General features: G+C 32.6%; 2 protein-coding genes across 2 annotated transcripts in view; both read right to left on the minus strand.

The window, feature by feature from the left end:
• Positions 1-122: 122 nt before the first annotated feature.
• On the minus strand, positions 123-2,515 carry LOC109582755 (uncharacterized). The gene is made up of 4 exons (XM_019997670.1): positions 2,224-2,515; positions 1,140-1,298; positions 324-946; positions 123-279 (listed from the first exon to the last, which is right to left on the minus strand). Exons 1-4 carry the CDS (start codon positions 2,483-2,485, stop codon positions 148-150), a joined length of 1,176 nt encoding a protein of 391 aa, XP_019853229.1. The 5' UTR covers positions 2,486-2,515; the 3' UTR covers positions 123-147.
• A 247-nt stretch (positions 2,516-2,762) lies between these two features.
• The window catches only part of LOC100637168 (E3 ubiquitin-protein ligase RNF213-like), a 29,927-nt gene continuing 7,029 nt past the window's right edge, over positions 2,763-25,660 (minus strand). Inside the window, exons 3-76 of the mRNA XM_019997676.1 lie at positions 24,259-24,614; positions 23,967-24,211; positions 23,675-23,920; positions 23,449-23,629; positions 23,324-23,394; positions 22,982-23,282; positions 22,836-22,931; positions 22,673-22,792; positions 22,450-22,612; positions 22,052-22,399; positions 21,439-22,010; positions 21,218-21,383; positions 20,941-21,164; positions 20,592-20,894; positions 19,415-20,493; positions 19,268-19,362; positions 19,143-19,217; positions 18,837-19,082; positions 18,598-18,787; positions 18,311-18,551; positions 18,132-18,257; positions 17,973-18,081; positions 17,750-17,921; positions 17,536-17,707; positions 17,363-17,478; positions 16,999-17,319; positions 16,808-16,940; positions 16,535-16,764; positions 16,406-16,488; positions 15,599-15,828; positions 15,432-15,548; positions 15,214-15,383; positions 14,939-15,161; positions 14,668-14,892; positions 14,488-14,618; positions 14,301-14,444; positions 13,854-14,040; positions 13,702-13,787; positions 13,213-13,653; positions 12,986-13,165; positions 12,605-12,935; positions 12,428-12,558; positions 11,801-12,371; positions 11,477-11,660; positions 10,910-11,159; positions 10,632-10,855; positions 10,401-10,579; positions 10,172-10,349; positions 9,919-10,117; positions 9,751-9,874; positions 9,483-9,580; positions 9,200-9,433; positions 9,052-9,154; positions 8,573-9,004; positions 8,412-8,531; positions 8,269-8,364; positions 8,159-8,218; positions 7,906-8,103; positions 7,778-7,853; positions 7,688-7,722; positions 7,541-7,638; positions 7,334-7,484; positions 7,095-7,284; positions 6,959-7,044; positions 6,856-6,913; positions 6,647-6,813; positions 6,457-6,604; positions 4,500-4,592; positions 4,261-4,450; positions 3,932-4,217; positions 3,685-3,879; positions 3,376-3,465; positions 3,025-3,200; positions 2,763-2,980 (exon numbers count right to left, since the gene is read on the minus strand). Of these exons, the coding sequence (XP_019853235.1) occupies positions 2,815-2,980; positions 3,025-3,200; positions 3,376-3,465; positions 3,685-3,879; positions 3,932-4,217; positions 4,261-4,450; positions 4,500-4,592; positions 6,457-6,604; positions 6,647-6,813; positions 6,856-6,913; positions 6,959-7,044; positions 7,095-7,284; positions 7,334-7,484; positions 7,541-7,638; positions 7,688-7,722; positions 7,778-7,853; positions 7,906-8,103; positions 8,159-8,218; positions 8,269-8,364; positions 8,412-8,531; positions 8,573-9,004; positions 9,052-9,154; positions 9,200-9,433; positions 9,483-9,580; positions 9,751-9,874; positions 9,919-10,117; positions 10,172-10,349; positions 10,401-10,579; positions 10,632-10,855; positions 10,910-11,159; positions 11,477-11,660; positions 11,801-12,371; positions 12,428-12,558; positions 12,605-12,935; positions 12,986-13,165; positions 13,213-13,653; positions 13,702-13,787; positions 13,854-14,040; positions 14,301-14,444; positions 14,488-14,618; positions 14,668-14,892; positions 14,939-15,161; positions 15,214-15,383; positions 15,432-15,548; positions 15,599-15,828; positions 16,406-16,488; positions 16,535-16,764; positions 16,808-16,940; positions 16,999-17,319; positions 17,363-17,478; positions 17,536-17,707; positions 17,750-17,921; positions 17,973-18,081; positions 18,132-18,257; positions 18,311-18,551; positions 18,598-18,787; positions 18,837-19,082; positions 19,143-19,217; positions 19,268-19,362; positions 19,415-20,493; positions 20,592-20,894; positions 20,941-21,164; positions 21,218-21,383; positions 21,439-22,010; positions 22,052-22,399; positions 22,450-22,612; positions 22,673-22,792; positions 22,836-22,931; positions 22,982-23,282; positions 23,324-23,394; positions 23,449-23,629; positions 23,675-23,920; positions 23,967-24,211; positions 24,259-24,614 (14,831 nt within the window). The 3' untranslated portion in view covers positions 2,763-2,814. The remainder of the gene's footprint in view (positions 2,981-3,024; positions 3,201-3,375; positions 3,466-3,684; positions 3,880-3,931; positions 4,218-4,260; positions 4,451-4,499; positions 4,593-6,456; positions 6,605-6,646; positions 6,814-6,855; positions 6,914-6,958; positions 7,045-7,094; positions 7,285-7,333; positions 7,485-7,540; positions 7,639-7,687; positions 7,723-7,777; positions 7,854-7,905; positions 8,104-8,158; positions 8,219-8,268; positions 8,365-8,411; positions 8,532-8,572; positions 9,005-9,051; positions 9,155-9,199; positions 9,434-9,482; positions 9,581-9,750; positions 9,875-9,918; positions 10,118-10,171; positions 10,350-10,400; positions 10,580-10,631; positions 10,856-10,909; positions 11,160-11,476; positions 11,661-11,800; positions 12,372-12,427; positions 12,559-12,604; positions 12,936-12,985; positions 13,166-13,212; positions 13,654-13,701; positions 13,788-13,853; positions 14,041-14,300; positions 14,445-14,487; positions 14,619-14,667; positions 14,893-14,938; positions 15,162-15,213; positions 15,384-15,431; positions 15,549-15,598; positions 15,829-16,405; positions 16,489-16,534; positions 16,765-16,807; positions 16,941-16,998; positions 17,320-17,362; positions 17,479-17,535; positions 17,708-17,749; positions 17,922-17,972; positions 18,082-18,131; positions 18,258-18,310; positions 18,552-18,597; positions 18,788-18,836; positions 19,083-19,142; positions 19,218-19,267; positions 19,363-19,414; positions 20,494-20,591; positions 20,895-20,940; positions 21,165-21,217; positions 21,384-21,438; positions 22,011-22,051; positions 22,400-22,449; positions 22,613-22,672; positions 22,793-22,835; positions 22,932-22,981; positions 23,283-23,323; positions 23,395-23,448; positions 23,630-23,674; positions 23,921-23,966; positions 24,212-24,258; positions 24,615-25,660) is intronic.

A 25,660-nucleotide genomic window follows, 5' to 3' on the forward strand; every position in this document is an offset into this window, starting at 1 on the left:
GTTATGCTATGTAAAATTCTTTATGGGTTATGTTATGTAACCATGTAAATGATTATTCTGTCTATATATAATACATGTGCGATACTTATTATTAGAGCAATGACAAAGCATCCTATTCAATCTTTAAAATTAAAAAAATTCTTAAAATTAGACCTGGGTCTCATCTATAAATTCATTATCAATGATAAGACATGAAGTTTGATCTTCAGTTTTATTTTCATTCAACCTATTAAGGCTACTGCTTCCATTGTCATCACTAGCTGCAGCATCACTGGATTCCTGTGAAGAGAAAAAAAATTATAATTTAAATGTTCATTATTTACTGGTTGTATTGTAATGCTTAGCATTGCACTATCATTTAACTGTCCGCTGTTATCTTGGGTGTCCATTCGGTCTTCATCTGATGATGGTGAATTATGTGTGTTGCTCCCCACGTCATTTTCACTGGTATGCTCAGACACAGTGTCAGTTTTAAAACATTTTATCTCTGCTCGAAGAAAATATCGAAGATCCATTAATAGCTCTCCAAGTTTATTAAGACCCCTCCCATCTGGCCCATCTCCCCAGTAACTATCATAAGGCGAATGCTCTATAAGTTTCCGGTCATCTGTCATCAGCAATAAAATCCGAAGGTTATCATGCTGAGTAAACTTATGGAAGAGTGCACGATACATGACATCATCTTTGACTGATGCCCAATCTTTCCTTACCCAGTCCCTCACTCCTTGCTGACGAGGATATTCAAATGCTTCACGTGGAGAGGACAATGAAGCAACTTGAAAACAATATGGTGTTCCAATAAGCTTCTGAGATTGAAAATAATGCTCAGTTGTTGGATATAGGACTCCATCTATGACAACAGGATAATACGAGAAGTTAGTAAACTCATAGTAAGGATCACGACTATCATAGAATAAAATAGCTTGATGTCCAGACCTTCGACTATCTATAAAAATATAGGAGAGAGCAGTTGCAAAAATTTAAAATGGTGGCAATCTGAATCTATACATTATTTATAGGCATTTTCTGACATGCATATAGAAAATAGCATAAAAGTGTGGCCCAGCATAATTATTTATGTTAGGAAATTAGAATATTAATCTTTGTACTTTTAGTGTATCTATCTATATGGCACTTACATGACAAAGAGTGGACTGAATTTGGCACCCAAATTGCTTCAAAGATTTGTTTGTGTTGTATAGCATGTCTTTTTCCACAATAGTCCTTTAGCTCATAGCTTTCTTCATCCCAAAAACGAGTTTTATTACAATCAGGAAACAAACATGTGTTGTAACAACCTATACAAAGTAGATAATGAAACAGGACTACAAAATTTAATCTGTGTAAGATCAGTAAAAGGTAGCATTGGTAGATTTTTAAAATAATAATAAGAGCCATAGCACAATTGATTACTGTATGACATGTACAAATGTAGGTAGTGTAAATTGTCAATGAAATGATTATTAGAAGGATTATACTAACTATATTATAGACCTCCTCAGGTGAAATTGACAGTGGACTATGAATATCATTACTTAACTTTTTACGGTATCCACCTACATGTGACAATTGGTTGCCATTTTGGACGGCAAGATTCAATGGAGGATGAATAAAGAAAAATCAAAACTGATTCTTTTTTGCTGGCATTGAGGTTTTTCAAGCTACATGATTGCTGCTAAGCATCTCTTAAAAGGGATTTGGTGCAATATAAAGCATATTCTCTATTACAGCTTGCTTTCTGCATTAGCCCATTCATACTCCATGGAAAGTTACCGTCAACTGTTTACACTGTTTACTGACAGTAGGATTACCTTATAGCACTTTATTTTGGCAATTTTGATGTAAAATTGTAATTGGCGTTTTTTGTGTATAATGCAATACTGAGCATGTGTATTTAATGATTGGTGGTTTTAATATTGGCGATTTTGCTTGTAAACTACCCCGCATTGCCAAAATGAAACTCCACCATATTAAAGCGCATTACAGGATGTTCATACACAACCTTGTGTTGTTAAACTGCCTGTAAGTTGGCAGAATTAACTCATATAGGGTTTAATCCCATTTTCTTTAAAATAATTATTCTGAAGTTTATTACTATTTTTGCCAAGTATATATACAGTGTAAAAATTAGGATTTTTGCATAGTTATTTTTATGCCGATCTACAAGAAAAATTAAAGCCATTAATTCGAGATGCTGCTGGCCCAGGAATTATTTCAACTCACTTTCATTTCTTTTTCTTCTCAAGAACTTCAGATAACAATGATGAGAGCAAAAACAGGATCTGATGGATGCAAACTGAGAAACTACATCATCACTCATGGACTCATTAAATTCACCTTTCACTGCATTCTCACGACAGGCGCGACATTCATTTATGTCCCAATATTTCTCTAGGTCTAACTGATCTAGAGCACTACGACAAAAAGACAAGAATCGATTGAGCCAGGCTTTTGCGGCAGACAGGTTACTTTCGCCAGACTCCATTGAGTATGAGCTCCTATCGTACAGATTATATCACGTGATCGATCATCGTTTGAATAGGTGTGGTGTGGCCTTGACAAGGATTAATCAATTTCCTCTATACTTTATAGTATTATTTCTAACTATGTTAACAAAGTACAATACAAAACAAAATTTATGAGCTAACTGCTTGGGACTAATTTTCTTAATATGTATAGTTATGCAAGAACGAGAGCACTAGCAAGCAATTAAAAAATTATTATTATGTTTGAAATTATCATTATTTCAGCTAAACAAAAAAATTAGATCTACACAAATAAATTAAATGAAAAATTGCTACAAAAAGTCAATAACTATGCTATTTTTTGTTCATAATCATACTGAAACATAACAATAGTTTTCCATACTTCCACTGTCTGATCTACAGTAATTGACTTTGGAAATTTCTTCTGAAAATCCTCAGGAAGCAAATATTCCAATTCAGAATTTTCCAAATGAAGGTATAAAGTGTCACTCAAACTATAACACCAAAGAGCTATAAATTAATAAATAAACTAACTTACGACCAAGTTATGCCAATGTAATTTGATTCATAATGACGAACGGTCGTTTCAATAAACTCGTATAAGAGATTAAGAAAAGGAGGAACATCTATTCCTTTCAAATATGACTTCAAATTTTCCACTTGCTCTTTTGAAAGATTTTTCATCAATTCTTCACCAAAGGAATCAAAAGCTTCCTATAATGAATTAATAAAATATCACACTTGCAGTTCATTAAACTAAAGGCCTTTAGTTTGGGAACTTTGTTTATTGCCAAAAAATAAACTTTAGAGTAATGCTACCCAAAACGACTATTAATTTTTTTCAATCTTAATGGATTTTTAATATGCACTACTGAAGTAATAAATTTACTTGATTTCGAATTGTAAGACATTTTGCCATTTGGACAGAGAGTGTTTCCCATAGTGACAATATGTGGCCAAGAGTACAGTATTCCATTGCCTAGAATAAAATAAAGATAAAACCTTATTAAAATAATTATTAATAGCTTTGGTTCATTAAGGAGCAGAACGGGTCTCACAAATATGCATAAAAATGCATAAATCACTGTAAAAGCTAATTTAGAATTTTTTTATGCTTGGATATGAAGAATGTATAAACTTTATTTTAGTAAAGACATTTGGGTTCACAGTGTGTTTTATTTTTTGTTTTAGTTCATACCTTCTTGCTGGTGAATCTCTTTTCATCAATCCTTACTACTCTCTTAATGTACGTCTTCAATTCTGTCTTAGAATTGCTCTTACCAGAAGAAAGAAAACCAATCACAATCTCTACCACATCAAGACATTCTCTCAGATGCTTCATGCTGTGTAGCTCATGAACAATGTCTGTTTGTTGTTTTACAGTCAATTGTCTCTATAATAAAATCATTAAAATTAAGTAAAATGTAGCATGCATGCACATGTACCTGAGGTTGTACATTTTTCCTGATGTTAGCAAAAGCCTCAGCAGTATAAACATCTTTTCTGTATACTACTTGAGGAAATTCCAACTGTATGTATGGCTTCCCATGAATAAACCTATCAACAATGTGTTTCTCAAGTGCAGCGAAGTCATAGTTCACATCATGACCCTTTCCATGCTTCAGTGAGTAGTGGCAGTGGGACAGAACAATTGATAGAATCTGATGCTCATAGTCCAATAGATGACATAACTGAATCTGACTGGCTGGGACTTTACACATTTTACTTTTACTGCAAATAGTCATAAAATATTAAAAATAAGACAATGACTTACTTTTTCTTCAGTTTAGTCTCTAATTGTGAGTGGCATTTTTCCAAAAAATCATTATGTATTCCAACTAGCAAGCCCACTAGTGCTACAGTACAGGCTCCATCACCAGTTAAGGTTGGTATCAGATAAGAGAGAGGAGTTTTTTCATCCCATGACAATGATTGTATAATATTAGGATCAACATGAACACGAGCTATAGGCATACGCATACAAGGGTAAAATCAATACATCAATTTTTGTACCATCTTTTAGTCTTTCTTTAACAAGATTCCAAGCTTTTATGACACAGTTCAGGCGGTCTTGAAACTGATTCCTCTTGTTTTCACCTTGAGTTCCTGAGAAAATGAGAAAGCAATGAAAATAATTCTACTCAGAAATAAAAATTTAATTTTAGATGCCTGTAAACATTGGCCAACTCTTTGAGCAGCTTTAAAATTCAATAAAAATTATTTTGATTAATTCAGTGTATAACTGCTATTTTTAATGAAAAAGCTAGTACAGGGTACATGTAGTCTGTCAAATTTGTTAAAATTAATTTCTAAATTACTATGTACACAACATAGTACATGTATATTTTTTTCCGTATAACTCTAAAAATGGCTAAAATCAGACATTTTGAAAAATGGCTGATTTTTTAAAAATGGTCATAACTTGAAAAAATTAAGTCGGAATCAACTTAAACTTTCTACACAACATAAGGACATCGATATGTATCAAAAAATGTAACAAAAATTGGGGGTGATTTTTTAGCCATTTTTCGGAAAATACCATGTGCTATAGTACAGGGAATCTTTTGAAAAATGGCTGACTTTTTAAAATGGTCATAACTTGAAAAAAATTAAGTCGGAATCAACTTAAACTTTCTACACAACATAAGGACATCAATATGTATTGGAAAATGTAATAAAAATTGGGGGTAATTTTTAGCTATTTTTTGGAAAATACCATGTGCTATAGTACAGGGAATCTTTTGAAAAATAGCTAATTTTTTAAAATGGTCATAACTTGAAAAAATTAAGTCGAAATCAACTTAAACTTTCTACACAACATAAGGACATCAACATGTATCGGAAATTGTAATAAAAATTTGGGGTAATTTTTTAGCCATTTTTCGGAAAATACCATGTGCTATAGTACAGGGAATCTTTTGAAAAATGGCTGATTTTTTTAAATGGTCATAACTTGAAAAAATTAAGTTGGAATCAACTTAAACTTTCTACACAACATGAAAACATCAACATGTATCGGAAAATGTAATAAAAATTGGAGGTAATTTTTAGCCATTTTTTGGAAAATACCATGGGCTATAGTACAGGGTATTTATCAGATTTAGGCAAATTTCCTAAAATAGTCATAACTTAAAAATTGTAAGTCAGAATTAGCTCAAACTTTCTACATAGCATAAGGACAATAGGACATCAATATGTATCAGAAAATGTAATAAAAATTTGAGTGATTTCAGAGCCTGTTTTTGGAAACAACCATGGGCTATAAAAATTTTTTAAATGGCCATAACTTGAAAAATTGAAGTTAGAATTGACTCAAACTTTCTACACAGCATAAGAATATCAATATGTATTGGAAAATGTGCTAAAAATTGAGGGTGACTTTTTAGCCATTTTTTGGGAAAAACCATGGGCTATAATATAGCCTTGGACATTTTTCAAAAATTGGCCTGTTTTAACAAATGGCAGGTACATGTACTTTGGCTCAATTTTTGAGCAATTTTTAAAATCCTAAAAAAATCCAAACTTGATCAGAATTAGTTCAGTCTTTCTACACAACATAACTACATGTATGTGCATTGAAAAAAATTTTTAAATGGAAGATTTTTGCATCTTAGATTTTCATAATTATTTTAGTTAAAATCCCTGTAGTACACATAGTACAAAAAGACTTTGGACCAATTTTTGAGCAGCTTTTAAAATAAATAAAAATTTAATTTTGATGTGAATAAGTCAAGTTGATACACAACATAAGGACATGTATGTGCATCAGAAAAAAATTGTAAAAGAGAAAAATTCTCTCATTGCGATTTTAGTCAAAATATCTTGCACTATTTTTACCATAGTACAGGGCTTGGGTCCAATTTCTTAAGCAATTTTACAATCCACTGACAACAAGCTGCATGAGGACTATGCCAAAATTTTGTGATAAACTTTGGCCATTGCACATCAAACAACAGAAATTGAAATGTACCTCGTGGCTGCCTAAAGCCTTTAAGGTAGTCTCTGATTGTCCATTGTGTTGCTTCCTTCTTGTCCAACTTTTTATGACTCATTTTATACATTTGCTGCTGCAATTTAATGATAGATGGAAGGTATTGTGTAGCTCTTAGAAACTGATCCTAAAAAATATTTAAATGTTACCATAACTTTCAATGCCTTACCTGTATCAAAAACTCATATAATATTGGATAAGTTTCTTTTTCTGCTTGTAGTACTTGCAGCACATTTTTGAGTGTAATGCGTGAATGATAACTCCACAAATGAGGCACAATAACATTAGGTGGTATCTGTACTCTCTCATGAATCACATAAAACAATCGATCACGTTCTTAATTAAAAATAACAACAATTGCACCAAATCATTAGTTACCTTCTTTTTTGTGATTTAAGATTAAATCAGTTGCTTTATGAAGGTTGGCATCTAAATTCTGAAACAAAATATAAATACATACATAATACAAAACAAAACTTACTGTCAGTACAGGTTTAATATATAAGTCATGAAATGACTTTTCCCATTCACGTCTGTGTTCCTTTGAACTAAGGTTTGTTGCATTTCCTATAGTAAAAGGATAGAAATAAAATAAGCAATTACAATACTGAGCTTACCTCCTCTAGGATTCAAAGTGGCAATGTTCTTTAACAGTATATGCAATATAAGACAAGCATCATCTTCACTTTTGCCTAGTGAGGCACTTAACATTTTAATATCATAAGATAGATGCTGCCAAAAAAACAATGACACATTATTTGGGGCAACTGGTGTCTTGATCAAATCCAATAAATTATTCATTGAGTGCTATACAGTTAAGGAACTATCATAAAATAAATGATACACAAAAATATACCTCATTAGTACATGAAGTCCAAAGTAATGAAGAGTGCATTAGTGCTCTAATAATAGCACAGGCTGGAACAGATAATGACCTTTCAGTTGATGGCATGCTTTCTCTTTGATGTGGTTGGCCAAGAGCATAACCAGTTTCAGTTATATCAGTCCTTACAATGCAGTTAACAATACAATAGGAACAAAATGTTTTATACAAATTACTTACGTCCTAGCAATCCTATTTGTTGATTCAAGTGTATGATTTTGACCACCAATACGTGAGTGACAAATTGGACAAGCATATTGTTGAAGTGGTTTACCACACTGTTACGGACAAAAATAATTACAGTGATGATTAAAGCTAAGGTTTTACCTCAGATACAAAATAAGGATGTCCTCTTGGACATTCTAAAAATTAATTAACATAAAATACAATAAAAATTATGAACTTAATTATTTATACCATAAAATTTTCCACCACCAACAGCATTCCTAACATCAGGAAGAGAATCGTCTGGCATTGTAGGTAAAAAACAATCCTAATAAGCATTGTTGTACACACACTGGTACATAATAATACAATTATTTTACTTTTAAATCTCCTGGACGACTTATCATTTGAATGAATGGTGTAAGTAATTTATTTGATGTACATTGTACAGCTATGGCTACATGAGTAACAAGATCAGTCAGTAATCTATTCTGTGGGCTCATTCCTGGTCTAAGAGTCATGACCTCCAGTCTACCATAATAAGTATCCTCTATGAGATGCTGAGCTATCCACAAAAGCTGTGAGCAATCATAAAATAGAACTAATGGCATGTTACATGTAATATGCACTCACTTCTCTTTTAAGTCCTTCACATTGTTTAATAGTAGCTAATACTTCTTTTTTAATGTTGTCCTATAGCATCAAATGATTATTTTGTAAAAAAAATTAGTTTAAAATCTCACTGAAATTATTTTAGAGTCAGCAGTAAACACAGCACTACCAGTAATAACTTGATAAGTTCCTACCAGTAATGGAACCACATCTGCAGTAGCAAGACTCTGTACATTAAAACCTTCACATTAAGAATAAGATGAAGTTATGTTACTTGGATAGTTGCTTGTAGTTGTGTCAAGTCCTTTCCATACACTGCATCGGTCAGGATTGTTTGAAATTTGTCATAACCATCATAAATTACAAAAGGATCATTGACTTGATGAGTATCTTCCTATAATGCTTTCATGTATGATACAACAGAGGTATACTTACATCATCTGATTGGCGTAGGCTTCGGGGTACTACCCACTGCATAGTAGCATCAGAAGTAAGGTTAGTGAGGAAAGCAACTCCATATTGCTTTCCTATTTGTTTGAGGAGGAACACACCAGGTCCAGTGTCATCCTCATTCAAATGATCATCACTGCAACATTCCTTAGCTTTGTTTAAGAGGAGCTGAGAATGGTGAGTGTATGTTATTTCTTCAGTCTCTTTGTTGCTGTACTGGTAATGAATAAGTTCAGCTATGACAGACAGTGAGAATCGCAACATTGAAACTCCTTCCAAATATTCCAAACTAATTTCTTCTCCCGGATAAGGGGTCTCACTACCACTGATTAATTCCTTTCCCTGCTCAATTGTAGAAAGAGCCTTTTCTACTTTCATTTGAAGAGAAAACTGACCATGCTGCTTGTAAATGGCATCCTAAAAACTAGAGTATAAAAGGCAATCTAATTAAATTATAAGCATACCTCTAAGCACTGGATACATAATAAACACAAATTATGATCATTTTGAATCAGGTGCTGAGCTTTCTCAAAGTAAGAACTTAAATGTTGTTTCACCTCCTCCATACTTAAAGTATAATGCTAATATTAAAATAATTATAAGTCCCTTTACTTGTGTTCCAGTAGTAGCTGTAGTAAAAAGGATCGTATGACAGGAACTTTATCAGCTTTTTCCTCCTCAGAGTAAGTGAACTCTTTAGTCTTATTCTGTTCTGTAATAACAATATTTAACAGCTCACTAATAAGATCAGGCTCAGGTGGAGTGGCTTGACCAAAACATAGAGAAGAAACAACTTCCATGAAATAGGACTTGCAACACTCTCGGAGCATTTCTTTCATTTTGTCACTAAAAATAAATGTATTGAACAAATAAAGTTTAAAATTATAGTACTAACGTAAATTTTAGCTTTGATTTAGCTTCTCTGTCCACAGTTTGTAAAACTTTCTTGACAATTAAAATGGCATCTAATTTCACAAACTCACATTTCAGACGCTGAAAAAAGAACAGGAAATTTTTATGTAAAAAATAATTGGTGGAATAAATTTCAAGTTGTTGTTTTGTGTTTCCATCATTATTATAATATTGAAAAAAATATTTTGTGTTTTAAATTATTAATTGCATTAAAGTTTCTTTATTTTCAAAGTCTGATTTAATGTACTCACTACATTGATTCTGTTAGCATACTGCACAAAAGTGATAAACTTTTGATCATTCTCATCTTGTGAACATTTCAAAGCTACATGCTCAATGAAAAGCTGGACAGCTCGTACACATTGCCATGTTATCCTAAAAATTATTGAAAACTAAAATGTTTGGAGTGATTTATATACCTGATTTCTTGAGTAAATTCATTATTTGGTGCAAGAGTTAATATAGAATCAATTGAATTTTGACACAATTGCAATTTGACTAGTCTTTGACGAATAAATCCTCTCTTTTCAGGTGTAAGGGGTAAGGCAAGGTTATCAGGACTAATAGAAACTTTAACTGCATACAATGGTAGCTTAAAGTATTGGCAGTCACAAAAATCTAATAAAAATAAATAGTGCATTATTAGTAACATAATATTAACTGAAGAATGACCTTCTCGAGCTAGCTGAAGTAATATTCCTGGACTGTGTGCTGTCAGTTGTCCAAACCACATAATATCCTTTTGATACTCATTGTATACAACATGAACTGCTGCAAGAAAGGACAGAAGAGACTTGTGTGGAGAGAGATCAGGACCATTAATTAGAGCAATAAGAGAATTTTTTAATATCTACATTAAAAAATAAAATGTACTCTGAGAAAAACTGCAATAGTACTGTACCTCATATTCATCAGAAGCTTTATGATGAGGTGCATTATGCACACTCCTCAGGACATCATTAAGATATAAAAGGCACAACTCTGACCAATGCTTTTGTGGTACTCTCATTAATACATTAGCAACTGGATCATCATGTAACATGTCACACAGTCTAACATGCACATTTTGACGATGATCATCTAATGGCAAATAATGATGTTATTTATTATAACATACTACTTTAATATTTACCCGAAGAACTTCTTACAGTTTCCCATTTAGATTCAATGGCTTCCTTAATCAACCAGAAAAAAGGAAACTCACAATCAAATTCTGATTCAGCTGCTAATGTTTGTCCCATACCAGGCACTGCAACTTGATAAGAAATACCCAACCCTAAGGTATAGTTCTGAAAACTGAAACGTATCACTTCTTCGTTACTAAAGATAGCATGCCATAGAGTTTTTAAATACTCACTAAACAAAATTATAGGAATATATATTATATATCATTGTATATGCATTGATTACTTTGAATGCTCTAATAGGTTAAGGTTTGAGTATTGATCAACAAATAATAGAACAGCTGCAAATATAGGAGTGATGACTTCATCTAGTTTTCTTGACAAGACATTCTGGAAAGTTCCTCCACTCTGTAACTTCTTACCACTCAAAGCTTCATTCAGTACCCATTCACTGCATATGTCTGGTCGTTTTTCCTCCCTTTCTTGCAACAAACTTCTTAGATGCTTCACAAGTGCACCATAAAATGTTTTGGTATCTATAAATGATTTTAAAAATAGTATACTGTACAATGAAAAATTTTCAAGCACTGTAAAATTTTGTAAATTTGTCCATATGTGATGTGTGTATATATAGCATCAAATTTTTTAGTCAAAATATTGTTAATTTGGTTTTTCCATACTTACAATCTAATAGCATGAGGATCATAGCGGAATGACAAAAATTGGCACTAACATAAAATATTTTGCATATTTAATTTTATATTGTATTAGATTAATTTTTAAGGATTTTATTTTCATTAATTTTCAAAACAAATGCAAAATCTATAAAAATTTTTCACTGCATGCATGGTACCTAAAGGAAATGAAGGATTCGGTGGAATGTGCTTCAGTAATATTTTGACTCTCATAGCTGCTGCTGTTTGCTTCCTAGAATCTCCAGTTTCAATCAATGAAGCTACTGCTGCTTGAATGCAGTTATACAATCGACTGCATTGAGAGTGTTGCTTTTTACTAGCAGGAACCTCAGCATCATCACTCTATTAAAAAGAAAACAAATTTTATAATAACTACATGAAAGTGTATTTAACAGTAATACCATTTTGTGAAATTTCACAGCAATGCTCCAATTATAATATAATACAAACAATTACATGTACCTCAATTTTTAAAAAATTACCTTTTCGGATATAGAATTTTGCATGTCGTCAGCATGTACATCATCAGAAGACAACTCTTCTAAATCCTCTACTTTGAGGCCATCATCATATACAACTGCATTGCCAGACATATCTTCCTCTTCATTGTCTGACTGAGACCTTGCCAGTGATTGATTGTCTTCCATTACCTCTTCTTCTGATTCAATCAAATCAGAGTCTTCCTTCAATTCTATTTCCATTTCCTCATCAATCAAAAACTGTCCGTTATAAAACAGATGACTGATAGGAGCATTTTGAGCATCGTCAAGTGTAAGATCAGAGTCAAGAGGAGGCCTTATGTCATCAATGTGAGCTGAAATCCAAGACCCTCCTTGAAACCCAACGAAAGAGCTATTTGTAGCATCAATTTGACGAGGAAGATGTACAATAAAAAGAACGTGGGTAATCCCTTCTCCAGTTTTATGTCTCATCTTATTCTTCTCTCTCTCATCATCAATACGGTATCGAGCACATGCTAACAAATCACCATATAGGTGTCCAGAGTCACACTGAATAATTAATAGGGATTCCTCTTTATCAGAAAATGAAGGACTAAAATTAATTATTAAAATAAAATAATAGACATATTGATAACTGATACAACAAACCTAATTTTGTGACTAAAATTCATCTCAGTATCAAACTCCTGCAGTAAATGGCATCCTCCATTCTTGATATCAACACTTCTGTATAACTCATTTGCCTCATGTTTTGAAAGAAGGTGACTATGAGTTGTTACCTAAATAAATAGTAATTTGATGATAAATTAGCATATTGTACAGTACTTGTATCAAAAGTCCAGACAAATTACGAGTTTTATGAAGATGATAATTAAGAAATTCAACAATAGAGCCATGATGCTGATCAAAATAATAGATTTGACTTAAGTATTTCTGCTCATCCTCCAGTGAAGTAGATTTCAATCGTATTAGAGCTTCTGGTGATGCCATCTGTAACAGCATCTTTTTACCACACTCTAATACAGCCTCCTGTAATTCATCTGAGACTTCATTTTCAATGTATCGACCTTCCTGTTGTATTTCATGAGTAGCTTGAAAAATAACTGAAGCTGGGGTATCACTTTGATAACCTATAAAAGCATCTTGTTTTGTAAACCTATAAAGTATAACAGTATATACAGTAAAGATAGTTACTAAGCATATTACTTGCTATCTGATGTACTGATTTCACCAAATTTGTCTATCCATTCAATGAGATTTTTAAGAACTTCCTTTTGCCATTCCAAAAGAACTGTCTCTGACAATACAAAGTGCTTCTCAAGTCGGTTGATAAGTGGGGTAGGAAACTTTCTATAGACAGTAGCTTTCTCTGCTATCAAAATCAGCCTGCAATGATAGTGTACTACAATCAAAAATAGTACAGGTGAACTTACTTAAAGTTATGGTGTACACGGCATTTAACTCTGTGAGTTTGTAGCCCAAGGTCTACATATCTTTGGTCTCCATGATGAATATAATACTGGTTTAACAAGTCATACAAGCTCTCATAAAGATTTTCGAGATTAAGAAGAATGACAGTACGACCAGTTTCCATACATATCTTAATCTGATTGATATTACGACACACTTGAGTGTACTCTCTGTCTTTGGGAAAAGAGCTACCAAAAAGAACAAATGGTTTCATTTTGTGTTCCATGCTTCTTGCCTTCAGTGAATCATCAGTTACAAGACTCAAGGAGGCTTCAAGGCTATAGCCTTCAGCCCTATCATCTTCAATTCCAACTTCTCTCAATCCAACTTCTTCATGTAGATAATGCTTGATGACCTGAAGTGCAGCATAATTTTCAGTCAGAAACAGCAAGTAGCGATTTTCTCTATAAAGTCTCTCAGTAAAGAAATAATAATCTTACAGTTGTTCTTACCCATGCCAAGACACTTCCCTTGTCTGCAAGCTTTTTCTTATTAGACCTAGTGGGCTGTTATCAGGCACTAGAATATCCTTCAAGTTCTAATCAATAATTTTTTTAATAATTTTTAAATAACCATTTTTTATAATGCATGTATGTTAACTCACTTCGTTAGTGACACTTCTTAAATCAGGCTTGTGCTCTAAGTCCTTAAAATAGTGTTTAAAAATTCCATATGTATCAATTTCGTCAACATCTAGCCCACCAAAGTTTCGCTTTATTGCATGTTGAAGTTGAGGGTCAGTCAAGGGCCTATCACTCTTCTTGCACATCCAATAGAGCATTTTTATGAGGCTACAAGTACAGTACAAGTAGTTTAAATGGTGTGTTTAGCACAAGAATTTGGTCTTATGACAAAAAGTGCATGGTTCTGGACCATTTTTTTACTGATACAATATTTTGAACCCCCCTTGTGTAAATTTGGCTGCATTAGCTAAAACCCTAAATCGGACCCCCAAACAATTCTAAAATCCTAAATTTAACAATAATCTCAGCTAAACCAGAACCAGGACCACCTACTATACATGACAGGCCCAAAAATAATTAGTATATACCTGTAAAAGTCTCTAAGACCAAAAAATGGTTTTTGCCTTTGGTCTTGTTCTTCACATATGTCCTTATAAGCAGAAGCCAATGGATGAAAGTACATACTCAGTTTTTCTTTGATAGGATCATTTGTCTCATTAGAGCATATTCCCCTACCAATACAATGATTTATCATGATGAAAGGATAATTAATACTTTGCAGAAAGAACAAGCTCATCTACATCAGGGTCACCTCTGGTAACCATAACACCTCTGTTCATTTTAGCAGGATCAAGAGCCCAGTTAGATATTCCAATAAAAGCCACACGCTTATTACGATCAATGATCTACAAAGTTCAGAACAATAAAAATTCGTAAAACAATTTTAATAGCTACTTGTTCTTTTCCATCAGCTCCCTCAGTTCCATCCTCCAAAAGTGGATGAAGAGCTTTTAATGGAAGATTGGGAGAGTCTTCAGCTAATCCAACCTCATCTAAAACTACAACTGACACATAATTTTTGACATCTTCCTTCTTTTGAAATCCTTTAGCAGTGTTGAATATTTCAATAACACTCTCTGGAGTCGACAATTGACTGCACTGGTATGAAAACATGTGGACCTAAAATTATCTTATGATGATATTAAATTTCATAATACTAAAAAACCTCTTTAAATCCTCTAATGAACTCATTATCTGAAAGCCTTCCAATCATTGAATCAGCAACAATAGATTTTGCTAGTGATTTAGAGCTGCCTGGCTTGCCAACAAGAAACAAAGGTATCCGTAATTCAATACATATGGCCATCATAAATACATTCTCTCTTAGAGCAGCATTTCTAGCAATATTGGGACCAAGCTTCATATTATCTAACAAAATGTCTTGACACCTGTTCCCATTACAAAAATAATTAATCATTAAATATAACAATTAATTTTTACCATCTAATTTCGTTACAAAATTGTTCTCTTCCGGTAACTGTCAAAGGAGGTTTGAACTCTTGTACCACATTAGTTTCATATTCAACTCTGTCCTGTAGTCTGGCATGATAGCACACACTAATTGCTAGTATTAGTGAGCGTGCTATATCACACTGCACAATATCTTCTTCCTATATTGAGTTATTAGTGATAAATAAAATATACACATGTATACTAACCTCTTCTTCAGCTTTCTTAGAAACTTTTTCTCTGAAGTGATCTTTTTGTCTACAAAAATGTCTAAATACCAGCATTGCACGCTCTACATCTCTTAAACTAACAAAGCTACACTCATCCTATAAAAGTAGCCAATTAGTATAATTTTGCAGCAGTTATAATGATTTACGTTTCTTTCTCTCATGTATTTTTGTGACCAAGCTAATACATGAGCTACTGATTGAATAACATTAGTTTGTCCCTTAACTTCATCAATATCACTGCATCTGTCATTCACTATTTGAAAGGTATAATCTTTCTCAGTGTCATCATTCAGCTGTCCAAAGTCATACACTAGTGGTCTCATACTTGGAGGCAAATCTAATACTCTATATACCAACTGACGAAGAGGGGTTTTACCTACACATAAAACACAATGACAATATACAGTAGCAAAACTTAATGCAGATACATGTAGATCAAAGAGACACACTGTACAGAGATATTTACATAAACACACACACACAAAGACACAACACAGACACAAGTAGACAAAGCCGGTCACAAACACAACATTCATAAGCCAATAACATAGCATTAAAAAAATTTTTCCTGATACATATACATGTTGTGTAGAAATTTTGAGCTGATTACAATCAAAAATGAATTTTAAAAAAATTTAAAGTTACTCCAAAATTGAGTAAAAGTTCCTGTACACGGTATTGGGTCAAATTTTGTCAAAATTGAAAAGTTTTCATTGTTATAATTTTTTCTGATATGTATACATGAACATGTTTCTATGTTGTATTAAAGTTCTGAGCTGATTCTGCTCAATTTTAGATTTTATAAAAATCTTTAAAAGTTGTACCATATACAAGGCTTGTTAGCTCATGAAGCATGCATTTTAGCTTACTTAGCATGCTTTGTGGGAAACCCAGCCATAACAAATATTAATTATACACAATACATCACATAGAAGTGATTATAAAGGACTAACCCAATTTTTGTTGAGTTTCTGTTGCTTTTACAAAAAATCCCAAACCAGCAGACTCCAGTTTGTTGATCATATCAATTGTATGCCTGTTCAGAACACAATAATCATAATGCAATTATATAATAAACTAACTTTCTATAAGGATTACAAGCGGCAATAAATTTTACATCCTCTTTAATAGACCTTCCATTAATACGGCGATCACACATAACTTCCTTTATCAGTCCAATAGCATCACTTGTATTTGCTTCATCAAAGAATAACACAGTGTCAACTTCATGCTTTTCTCTGTTAATAGATGCAAGTTCTTCTGCCTTTTCTACCATCTTAATCACTTCATTTTCAGTAGTACCTCCATGAATCTTTTAACAAAACAACTTTAATATTGTAAGTAATAGACTATACCTTCATAATAAGCATATTCTGTACTTCACTCCCACTATTTTTGCAACACTGAGCAGCAATATTACACATGTACCTGATAAGCCTCGTTTTCCCACAGCCTGTTTCACCCATTATAATAACAGGTATATTACACCTAATAAAAGTAAAATGGAAACATAATGCCTTTCATTTCTTTTACTAAAAATTATTACCTGAATCTCATGTGTATAGCCATTATCTTGATAACATTATCAATAGTAAGTACATAAGAGGAATCAGGGTCATAGCTCCATTCCAGCCCCATTACCATACCAATCTTATTTATCATTGTGTTTTTGTTCCAAGACCGGTAGTTTTCTAATAGATCAACTTGATTGTGTCTCAGGCCATTGTGCAGTTGGGGTGTCATAGCTCTGCGCTCTATCACCACATTGCCCTTGTTAGGATCTTGAATGTCACCATTACGACTAACATTAAAACCAACAAAAGTAATGCTAGTACCATCTTTATTAAAGAATAAGTATGGATGATAACTATAAGAAAGAATATATAATGTGTAAAATGTATAATCTTTACCTCTGCTCCCATCGTTTTCTCCTATCAATTTCATAAACTTGCAGTTGCTCATCATTATTTAACACCTCTTTATTTTCCAAAGCAACCTCTCCCTTAAGAGATGAAGTAGCAAAATCCTACAATAGTCATCACAAAATTAAATAATAAACTAAAGGTTGTTATTATCAAATTACTTTTGACATTCTAATCATAAACTTGACAACAAAAGTTTTTAGACCAGACATTACATCTCCTACATAATGCTCATTGCAGAAAACTGAATTTTCACAGGCCTTTAACTGTATATTTAAAAATTCAACAAAATGTTTTAATTCAGACCAAGAAGGATCTTTCACACCACAATATCTGTTGGAACAGAAAATAAAATAAATTTTATTTTATACTTACTGTAAATATAACTGTAGACATTCAGCTGGTTTTTCAGTGACAGACCCTGGTTTATGAACATAAGTAAAGGTATCAAGTGGAGCATTAGTTGAGTGTCTTTTAAGATACTGATAGACACGTTGAAATTGTTCACTCCTAAATTCTATATCATCAACAGTTCTAATATTAGTATCTATTATTATAAAGATTATAAAATAAACAAATATATAAACTACACAATAACCTTCTTTTGTGGTTCTTAAATAATTAAGAACATTATTAGGTGAGTGACATTCTACTTTTGGTAAGAGATTTAAAAGAGTGATTGAACTTTTAGCAAAATCTTCTTCCTCCTATATGAGAAGTTAATGTAAGATAATAAATAATTCAAAGTAAAAATCACTTTCAATATTGTAACTTCAACAGCATACAGATGAGTTTCATGGCACCTCCATATTTTACCCTGACTGTCTGAAGCTGCTTGAAGAATCAACAATGAGAACAACACAGAATCAACCTGTCTTAAAACCTATTACAAAAATCAACAACACTCATTACTTTATGAGTAGAAATATTACATACATTTGGTGAGATATCGAAATGAAATATGCAAGCTTGGTTTGTATCTTGCTTGTCATTAAATGGTTCTTTTAGTGACTTTAGTATATCATCAAATGTGACTTTTGGTCCATGAAATGGTATCACAACATCATTTATATCATGAGTAGACTTTCTTTTTTGTTTCAAATCTTCTTTCATTCTTTGTATGTACAATGACTTTCCCATTCCTGCCCTAGTAGAGCTGACTACTCTCACACGTGAGCTAAAATATTACAAAGTTTATGGTTAAAGCAAAATTAATTGCTTACTTTTCAGGATCAACAACAGATGCTAAGATATTAGTGCTAGAGGATTTATTTGTGAAGTGATTACTCAAATATAGATGAAAATCAGCATCCTTGGAAATTAGTGAGAAAGGCCTTTTATGTAGCTGAAGTTTTGCAACAATGTGAGACTTATCCTGATCCTCATTACTGCAGACTATTACAAGCTTATATTCTAAAAAATACCTAATAGTTTCATTGTATGATAATATGTACTTATTTACCAGTGTTTCCTTGAGAAAAGTCATGCAATGATTTAATGGCACTATCACAAACTTGGTATGACAGTAATTCAGCATGAACTAAACAAAATAATCTGAAATGATTAGGATCTCCCATTGCTCTTTTCCACAACAGATTGACTTCTTCAGCTGTTGTATACTCGTTACATATAAGAACCTCTTCATAAGTTGGCAATGGAAGATCCTTATTTTCCATATATAGAGACAGTACAGTCTTAAGAACATTATCTATCAAAGCATAAAACGTAAGATAATTATTGCAAATCATGTACATTAATTTAAACAAACCAGGAGGAACTATAATCAAATTTGGCTCTCCCTTTTTCAGAACTTCACCAAAATTTCGTTCAAAAGTAACAGAAGCTATCAAAAATTATAAAAGTTACATTTAATTGAAACAATCATATACTTACCAGCATATTTGCAGTTCAGTCTTTCCAGTACTTTAGCAAGTTTTTCAAGCGTCAAAAAACTTTTGATAGAAGGATCACAAACTATTTCAATATCACTAAAATGCATGATAGTTAATATAATTAAATTAAAATTTAGTCCATGCTTACCATGCATATGATCCAGTACTTTGCTGTCTTTCTAAAGATGATAAAACAGTTTCTGGAAATAATTCATGATCATCCACATCAGTACATAAATTATCAATGTACTCCATTGCCTTATCTATGTTATCTGGATATTTTTCCACTGCTTCAAGTGCTTGCTCAGGTGAGTATCCAGACAGTATCATGTCTTTTACCATTGGATGTTCTCTGTCAACAGGAACCATCTCTCGTACTCTCACAAGAATTTTTCTTTCAACAACTTGTGATTTTGTTGAATGGTAATCACCTGGAGTCAACAACAAATTTTCAATATCATCATTATTTTCAGTTGGACATTCAACTACATCACCAATCTCTTCTTCATCAAATACATAATCTTCTTCATGCTCAATACACCATCCCTCTACCGCTTCCTCAATATCTGGTTTAGCTACACGCTCAAATGCAAGAAGAATAAGTTTTTCTGAAAAACCAAATGACTGAACTAAGTTATCTAATATTACACTCTGTTTTTGAGTTAAATCACTGGATGTCAATTGAGGGTAATAGGGAACAGAAGAGGAATGAAGTTTCGATGCAATGATATCAGCCTCTCTGCTTTCATTAGGTGCAGTGTCTGGTAAATAGCTTTCATCAATAGATGGATCTAATTTCAAGCTATCTTCATTTTCCTCATCCCAATTGTCAAATATTTCCCTTATATAAGTTACAACTTTGTGAGGGTCCTGATGAGAAATATCTTTTGAAAGAGACTGCAACAATGCCAAAACATCAGGTTTGAGGTCGCCACAATAATTATGATCAGTAAAATGAGAAAGCTCCTTTCGTAAGAGTAAAAGTTGCTGTGTGGTATAATAATTTAAACAATAAAATTGGTTACGAGCTTCAGCTACTTCTCCTTGCCATTCTTCTAAATCAATTGTCATGTTGTTAAGGATATCAGTCAAAAGATCAACTAAATCCCGATCATGGCCACAAGGAAGTGTACAAGGAAACCTTAGGACCCATTCCATATACTTGCTGTGACCATGCTGGAGTAATTGTATCAGTACATCTGTTATATGACAAACTGTATTGAAAACCTATGGTACAGTTGATTAAAAACAATTACAATGTGAATGAGCATTAAATAATAGAAATTTTTCAATGAATGCAGGCATAACATCAATAATAAACAAACCTTTAAAAAATAGTCTACATTTGCCCTTTCTTTAGACTCCCTGCCTGTTATCAAAACAAGTTTACTCTCTAGATCTCGTAGCTCATCTAATGAATACTTCAGTTGTGCTAATGGCTTGTCACGCTGTTCTAAGTGCATTTTAATCAATTCTGAAGGCTTCAGTTGAGCTCCTTTAGCATGAGAACCAACAGTATAAATACCGTACTTTGTTATATTGTTCATTTGACCAAATGATGAGTTTTCTACTGAGCCTTGCATCTCTTTTACTAATTTGTACCACTCAATCTGCTCACTGCAATCTCTCTAATAATAAAAGTGCTAGCACCTAATCTATCAATATTATACTTACCAATTTCGTAGGTAATGCTGCATCACGTTTCAATGTATCCCATAACGAAGTACAACACCGTACCAGTTCTATGCAACCAGTACTCTTTGGCAAGGAATAAATAAGTTTTGCAAATCCACTGCCTACAGTACGTAGATTTGAGAGTCTATCACGTGTGTAATCATCTTCTCCTGCTGATGCAGTAGCAAGTGCAATAGTAACAAAGTGCTGTAAGTCCTGTACATCTATCAAACAAAAGTAAAGTATATAGATAGTATAGATAGATTATAGGAAGTACCTGATGTCACAGATTTAATCCATTCAATTATGCCATGACAATCAATAAACATTTTCAAACACTCAAGTTTTTTGGGGTTAGAACTGATGTCTTGGAGGAATTCTACTGTACTCACTAAATCGTTATTAATACACTGGAGGGTCTGGTCTTTAACATCCTTCATAAACTATAGTTATGTATACAAAAATACTTATAGATCTATATTTAGTAATAGTTCTTACTTTAGCTGCTAATTTTTCTGCTATATTGAAATCCCCAGTTAAAGCAAGAACATTCTTTAATTCTAAGAATATTTTAGCAGCAGTAGCAGTTTGATGAAGAGAATGATAGAGCAACATTTTTTTAACACAGCTATCAATCCATGTGATGTCACTTTTTTTATCCATACACATACTCACTCCTTCCTCCAACAATAAAAGTTCAGTATTTATTTTTTCATGGTTACAAGAATATTCTTGAAGTAGCTGTTCAACACTCACAAGTGATATTGTCAGCGATTTTAAATCTTGAAGAAATTGGCGAAGTTTTATAAAAACAGGATTCCAAATAAGATTAACTACATCGCTGCACTGAAGTATTTTCCCTTTGTATTGGTTTACTTGAGAATACCACAATTTTTGAAATGTATTAGTGTGATAAATCTTGGTAAGTAGAGTAAACTGGAACAGGATAGGAAACACTGGAGCAGCAAATGCAAAATAATGACAAACTATTTTATTGTCTATAGTTTCGCATAATGAGGAAATAGGTCTCTCTGAGACATCAGCTACAATTAATGTACCATCTGCTAGTTCTAAAAATTATTAATTACATAAAAACAATTTTTGAACTAACCAGGAATTATGAGTTCAGATCCATTTAAATACTCAAAAAGTGTAAAAATTTGCTTTTGAGTCTGCTGAAATGTCTTATATTCCTTCAAACGTACTTCTAGTGTGGAAATGACATCAGTAAAGGAAATGTTTTTGAAAGGTCTCAACTTCTCAGCATCTAAACGAGACCCAATAGCTTCACACAACTTTTGAACTTCTTTTCTTTTTGTATCAAGCTCACAAAGAAGTACGTAAGTTATAGACCCTTCTAAAACAGCCATACAGACACTATTAAATATTGTAATGGCCTCATAACAAATTTCCTGATCTTTATCAGATAGACCTTCTTTATGAAATGCAAGCTGGGCAACTAAGTAATAGCAATGCAAACATAATTTTGACCAATCTTTAGAAACTAACCATATATTCTAATGAATCCAGGCCAAATATCCCATTCTAAAATATCATAAATTGAGAGCTTATCTTTATTTCTATATTTCTTTTTTAAGATATCTTCCATTATTTTTGTCATGTGTTTAGAATCTTGCAATTTTTTAAGACTGTCTGTATATGATTGTCCATCCTTTTAAAAAATAGTAAAATTTATATACAATATTTAATGTTTAGATCTAGATAAACTAACTGAAAAAATAAGGTCATCCAAAGACTGACATAAATTATCCACAATAGTCTGCAACAAAAGAGGATGAACTTGATTATTTTCAGCAAACTGCAAAATATCTGCCTTTAAATGGGAAGGAACCTAAGTATTCATTAATAACAAAATAAAGTGGGATAAATTCTACTTTTGAAAGCCTTTTATCAACAATGGAACAAAGTGAATACTGCCAACTTTGAGATACGTTTTCTGGACAAGCAATTAAAAAAATGTGTTGCCAAACCTGTGAATTCAAATAATATAGTATATTAATTGTATTGCTTTAATTCTTACTTCAAACTCATCACTTTGTTTCAATAAATATTTACCAGAAGGCCGAGTGACATCGTTTCCAAACATATCTCCACCAATGATACCTGTTACCCAATTGTTTACAGTTTCATTAGTGAATCCAAGCCCTTCATCTAATATATTTGGATTTTTAGAGCACATTAAGGCCATTGACAGTGCCTTTAAATAAAGCGCCATAACAGATGCAAATATCACAGGAAAAGGCACAGGTTTAAGAAATTCTGTTATGGTGCCTTTCATAAGATATTGTACAGCATAGTTAAGCTGTTGTACACCTTCGTGCCTAAACAAATATAAATTCACAAATATTAACACATATGATACTTGTTATCATTAAAGGAATGGTCCACATGAGAATGTATTAGAGCCAAAAGTTTTACAATTGTTTCTGTGTTCTGGGAAAATTTAATATTAAAGAGGATGATGGTGATCAAATATTTTACTCTTACATTTGTAATAGAGGATGAATGCTGAAATCTGAATGCTAGATTTGACACAGAATAAAAAGGAGATACTGCTCTAAATAGTGCCTTGCATTGAGAAAGTGAACACGCTTGTATAAAAATAGGCAAGAGAAGAGGATCAATCAAAAAAAGCTTTTGAAGATCAGAGTGAAGTGTCTTCAGTTCCCTAAAATATAAAAGTCATAGCTATAAATGATACACTATAGCTAACTCTGACTGTAGTTTATCCATTGTTTTATACATGTAAGGCCTAATTTTTGAAAATGCATCATCGAGCAAATGCCATTGAATTTGCTCAGGGCTTTGATCAAGGCATTCAAATGGTTTGGTGTGGCCTTGAATAAAATGCATCAGTGAAACAAAATTAAACAGCAATATTAAATGACGATGGTTCACTCCAGTAGCTTTAAATCTCACAATGTATGATGTTGCTGCTTCTAAAAATAATAATATTGTCCTATTTATTATAACAATAATGTTCTATAATAAAAATTTGAATTTACTTTAAACTCCCAATCTTCAGCATTTCCAAAAAAGAGTGTAACTCTTGACATTCTCTCCTTTCAAATTGAAAATTAATAGTCAACAAACTAAATATATTTAGTGTTTCATCCTCTGAGATATCAGTAAAACCAATTTTTCGAAGACAGCAAATTATTACGGTTGCCACAATCATTCTTTTGTCACTGGAAATTCCTTCATTCTTATTCAAATCATGAGCAAGGGCCAGTAGTGTCTGTTTCAAATTCTAAAATAGAATTACAAATAAATTACCAAATAATATTTGGTACTTACATGCTTCAAATCATTACATTTCCATTCTCTTGTTACAGTACTTAAACTTGTTCTTTCGTTGTGCAATAAAGGTACATAAAGACAATCATAAACATTATCTATGTGACTTATTAATTCTTCCACATGTGTAACACACCCCAATTGGAGATTTTTGAAAACGTCAGCTAAATAAACTTGTAGGCAATAAGATCTTGTTTCAATCATAGTAGGCAGCTTGACATCTTTGATATCAGCTGTAGTTGTCTCAGGTTGTCCAAATAAAATATTTACTATAGATGAGGCCACTTTTCTAATCTTTTCTTGGTTCTCAAGAGAATGCAAAGAACGATAAATGACAGTGTCATATTGATGAAAATCTGTAAGGGGAGAAGAGGAAGTGTAATAATTAGTCAACACTAAATGAACTTGCTCAACATAACAATTCACTCTTTCTAATTTGTCGATATGGTAGAAATGTTTTAGTTTTCTACTTATTTTTACATGTACATCAAAACTTACAAAAAACCATTTTATGACTAGTTGCAAATAAAAAAACATTGCTACATAGCTCTAAACTTTCTATGCAAGATGTACCATAGAGAATATATGAAAAGCATGCAAGTGCTATGCTGCAGTCAAACAAAATTCTTCAAAACCACAGCAGCACATGCATTCATACTGATAAGACGTACAGTCAAGTATGGTTTTCAACCAGGTGACAAAGGGTAACACAAAAAGGTATTTCAATTCTTTTCATTTCATGCGATCTATGCAATTGTCAAAAAGAGGTTTGTTGTTTATATAAATGCCAGAACAAATTGCGACTGCTAAGAAAATTCAAGGCAATCCTCAATTCCATGCAGATTTTGGGAGACAATCTTAGTTGTTTTATCCCGTTTTCCCTGCAGATAAAGTGCTAAAAAGGGAGAAAAACATTCCTTTAGATTTTTCACCATACAATCACAAATCACAACTATAGACCTCTTTGGGTGAGAATGAATTACGTCAATAAATAATATACAACAAGGGGCATGACTTAGCCTCAGCTGACTCTGAAATAATTTTCGTGGACAGTAAAACAGTAATGATATTCATAGGCTACTATCAATCTTACCTGAGGAGGTCTACACAAGCGTAAGTAAAAACTAAAGAGTAACTACATCGCTTCTTATGTTGTGTACTGCTGTAACAATTATTATATTTATGTTATCATGACCATTTAACCATTACCATGTATTTAACTATTGATAATAACTAGTGATTTGTGTGGTTCTTTGATGATACTTTGATTTGGTCTGTTAAAACTTGTTACATTGGTGTCAGAAGTGGGATGGCAGTCGAATTACCACTACCAGAGCTGACGGATACTAATGGTGAAGAAGGATTTTTACATGCCTGGACCCGTTTGAGCTAATAGCTGCGG

This window comes from Amphimedon queenslandica, unplaced genomic scaffold (assembly GCF_000090795.2).
Source record: "Amphimedon queenslandica unplaced genomic scaffold, v1.1 AMPQUscaffold_13358, whole genome shotgun sequence".
Taxonomy (NCBI): Eukaryota; Metazoa; Porifera; class Demospongiae; order Haplosclerida; family Niphatidae; genus Amphimedon; species Amphimedon queenslandica.